The sequence below is a fragment of the Sitophilus oryzae genome, unplaced genomic scaffold (genome assembly GCF_002938485.1).
Source record: "Sitophilus oryzae breed Bouriz unplaced genomic scaffold, Soryzae_2.0 scaffold_532_pilon_pilon, whole genome shotgun sequence".
NCBI lineage: Eukaryota > Metazoa > Arthropoda > Insecta > Coleoptera > Curculionidae > Sitophilus > Sitophilus oryzae.
The window spans coordinates 16311-20040 of NW_022147121.1; the positions used below are offsets into that span (position 1 = coordinate 16311).

The 3730-nt window shown below is 31.7% G+C and overlaps 1 protein-coding gene across 1 annotated transcript in view; it reads left to right on the top strand.

Annotated features, from left to right (window-relative positions):
* The window catches only part of LOC115886896 (NAD-dependent protein deacetylase sirtuin-1-like), a 13110-nt gene extending 10088 nt beyond the window's left edge, over positions 1 to 3022 (top strand). Inside the window, exons 2-4 of the mRNA XM_030906221.1 lie at positions 1761 to 1901; positions 1957 to 2459; positions 2723 to 3022. Coding sequence (XP_030762081.1) covers positions 1761 to 1901; positions 1957 to 2459; positions 2723 to 3004 — 926 coding nt within the window. The 3' untranslated portion in view covers positions 3005 to 3022. The remainder of the gene's footprint in view (positions 1 to 1760; positions 1902 to 1956; positions 2460 to 2722) is intronic.
* Positions 3023 to 3730: the final 708 nt, after the last annotated feature.

Genomic DNA, 3730 nt, shown 5'->3' on the forward strand with positions numbered 1-3730 from the left:
AGCTTTTAAATGTGGACGCTAGAGGGCGCTGTCTTACAATTTAACAAACATTGCGCGTTTTCCCAAAAAAAATTAAATGCGATAGTATATGTAATTTTAGCCGATGGTAAAGAGTAGTAAAATCTTAAAAAGTCAACGAAAACCTATCTTGATATCTTTTTTTAAACCGAAGATATTAGCAAAATTATAATAACCCTTAATTACTTTATTTTTATAACACAGTTACAGTAGCCCTCTTGATTATGACCATTCTAATAAAAAATAATATAGAACCGATTAATTTATTATAAAATCAACAATATACCACAATATCATAATACCAGATGTATTAATATCTAATAATTAAGATATCAATGACAGTGAAAAAGAAATGAAGCCTCAGTAAGTTATGGTAGGTTTTGGAAAAAAGTTGCTTTTGACGTAATAGTATAAACGTCAAAGTGTTATTAGATCAACATTTTGATATTCTTAGTAGCGTTTTTTCTCTTTTGACGAAAAGCATTTTTAGAAAAGCAATCAAAAGATAAAAACCCTGCTGAGACTATCAGAATGTCATTATAATAATATTTTGATGTTTAAACTATCTCTTTAAAAACAACATTTTCCCAAACCCTACCATGAATTCACTGAGGCGTCGTTTCTTGTTCACTGTCATTGATATCTTAATTATTATATGTTAACACGCCTAGTATTATGGTATTGTGGTACATTGTCGATTTTTTGAATAAAATAATCTTTTTATCTTATTTTTTATTAGAATGGTCATAATCTAGAGGGCTAGTGATGCCGTATTAGAAAAATAAGGAAATTAATTTTTTCGTATTTATTATAATTTTGCTAATAACGTTGGTTTGAAAAAAGATATGATGATAAAAAAGATGCGGTTTTCGCTGATTTTTTAAGCTTTTATTACTCTTTAGTATCAGCTAAAATTACATATACCTACTATCGCGTTTTTTTTTAAAAAAACGCGTAATGTTTGTTAAGTTATAAGATAGGGCCCATAGCGTCTACGTTCAAAAGCATATTTTTATTGTTTATGCGGCATAATTTAGAGTAAGAAACGTCTTTTAAACGAGCCCCCGTTTGTTGGATTCCGATCATCCAGTCCGGAGTTATTAACATTTAAATAATAACAGATCTAACCTTCCCCCACCACTTTATTTTAGCAGATAGGCGAAATTGGTTCTGTCAAAAAAGATCCAAAATTTACTGAAGATTGTGAAGCTATTATGTATAGTACACCTTATCTAGGCAAAACTTCGTAAAAATTTCATTTACTTTCCATAGCAGTTGCGTCCTCTAGCGGCCGTTCTACAAACTTGAAAATAATTTACAGCAATTTCTCATGGTCACTTTAGTTATAAATATTTTTTTTTCCGCAAGCCCTACGACTAATAGTTTCCGAGATACAGCCGAGAGCTATTCTTAGTGGGACACCCTGTACATGAAAATTATTTTGTTCTTTTAAACAAAAAACAACTTTTTTAGATATATAAGTATAAAACCAGTTTTCAGAACTTATTCTTAAAATATTATCAAATATTTTAATCTGACAATCCAAGATTGTTTCTAAATGACCCTAAAATTGTTAGTTTAAACTAAACTGTAAAAAATAAAAGTACTCTTAGAAAAAAGAGTTAAATATTGAGAAGATATTGAGTGACAATTTAAAACCAATCATTTTAAATTCATGTTTATGAAACAAAAAGGCAATCTAATTTCAGTATCCTTATTAAAAACTTTGTCTTTATTTACAGGTGTAGATTTGGATCAGATTCCAGAGTATGTTAATGACTTTACTCTCTGGAAACTTGTTATTAACATATTTGCGGAACCACCTAGGAGAAATAAACTTCGACATGTTAATACTCTCGACGATATAGTAAGATTACTAAAAGGTATTTGTAACATCAAGTTGTATGTAACAAATATAACTACAATTTTTATTTGTAGGTGCTCAAAAAATAATAGTATTGACCGGTGCGGGTGTTTCGGTATCGTGCGGAATACCCGATTTCAGGTCAAGGGATGGTATTTATTCCAGACTAGCCATGGATTTTCCTAATTTACCCGATCCACAAGCAATGTTTGATATCAGTTTCTTCACTCAAGACCCGAGGCCCTTTTTCAAATTTGCTAGAGATATATACCCAGGCAAATTCAAACCAAGTCCCTGCCACAGGTTTATAAAATTATTGGAGAAACACAATAAACTTCTTAGAAACTACACTCAAAACATTGATACTTTGGAGAAAGAGGCACAAATTGAAAGGGTTATTGAATGTCATGGTTCCTTTGCTACAGCCACATGCACCAGGTGCGACCATAAAGTAAATGCAGATGCAATAAGGGATATTGTTTTGGCACAGAAAATTCCACTTTGTGAAAAGTGTCACGCCAATGAAGGAGATTCAGTTTCAACAGACGATCTTGGATGTGAAACAACAAATTATAAGGTATCTATTTTTTGCGTATATTTTTCAAATTTTTGCTGACAATCTTTCTCATAAAAACTATTTTCTGATCTTGGATTTTTATACCAGTAAGAACATTTCTCTAGGATTACTTATTGCTGTACAAAAATGGATCTTAAATTACAAAATCGTCGTCTAAAAGTCGCTGATTTTGAACGGGGTTTTATTGATCTCTACTAATTCTTTTTATTCGTTGTTATTTGTAATTTAATTGTCTTAAATGATAATTTCTACTTTGTTTGTAGGATTTGGTTCACTCTGGTATAATGAAACCGGACATTGTATTCTTTGGAGAAGGTCTTCCAGACACGTTTCACGAAGCCATGACTGCCGATAATTCCGAATGCGACTTGCTACTTGTCATCGGCAGTTCGCTCAAAGTCCGACCTGTTGCTCTCATTCCCAGTTCTCTTCCAGCCAACGTTCCGCAAATCCTTATCAACAGAGAACCGCTACCTCACTGTCATTTCGATGTCGAACTATTAGGAGACTGTGATGCCATTATCAATCACATCTGCAGACTGTAAGTAAAATGCTTTTTTATTTTTGTAAGTACAGTTTATGAATTTAAATTACAAGTTTTGCATAAAATTTATTGTTTAATTTTTAATTTGCAATTTGGCATAAATGCGTTCTATAGTTCATACCAAATAAACTTTTAGTCACGTGATTAACGTCACTTGACCGGCACCGCGTTTCCCACTTTTATATATTTTCTTTTAATCAAAAATAAATTAATTATAAATACAGGGTGGCGCTCCTCATTCACCTCGGTTGATTATACGAAAACGGAAAGGTGTAGAAACAAAAATTTTTATGGGTATATGTGGGGCGGCAATCCGCACAATTTAAAATTATTTTAAAATGTACAGGGTGTGTCAGAACTAAGATCCATACCAAAGTTATATATTTTCTAATGGAACACCTGGTATTTTATTTCATTTTTGGATTCTTGGGCATAAAATAAGGCATTTATTATAAGGGTTTAATATGTTAATCTTTATAATAAAAAGTAAAGAAGTAGTTGTTTGATTTATATTACGACGACTTGTAGATATATTGGATTTTCTATAAAACAACCTATTAAGGCAAATTCATTTTCTTTACTTCCAATGATAGGTTTCTGCTTAATAGGTTTTTCATATGCCACACTATCAGCAAGTTTTTCAAAGGAACGCTTGTCAAGAAAATTCCTATTTGGATATCTTTGAGCATAAACCCTTCAGGCCCACAAGCAATTGTTCTCACAAAAT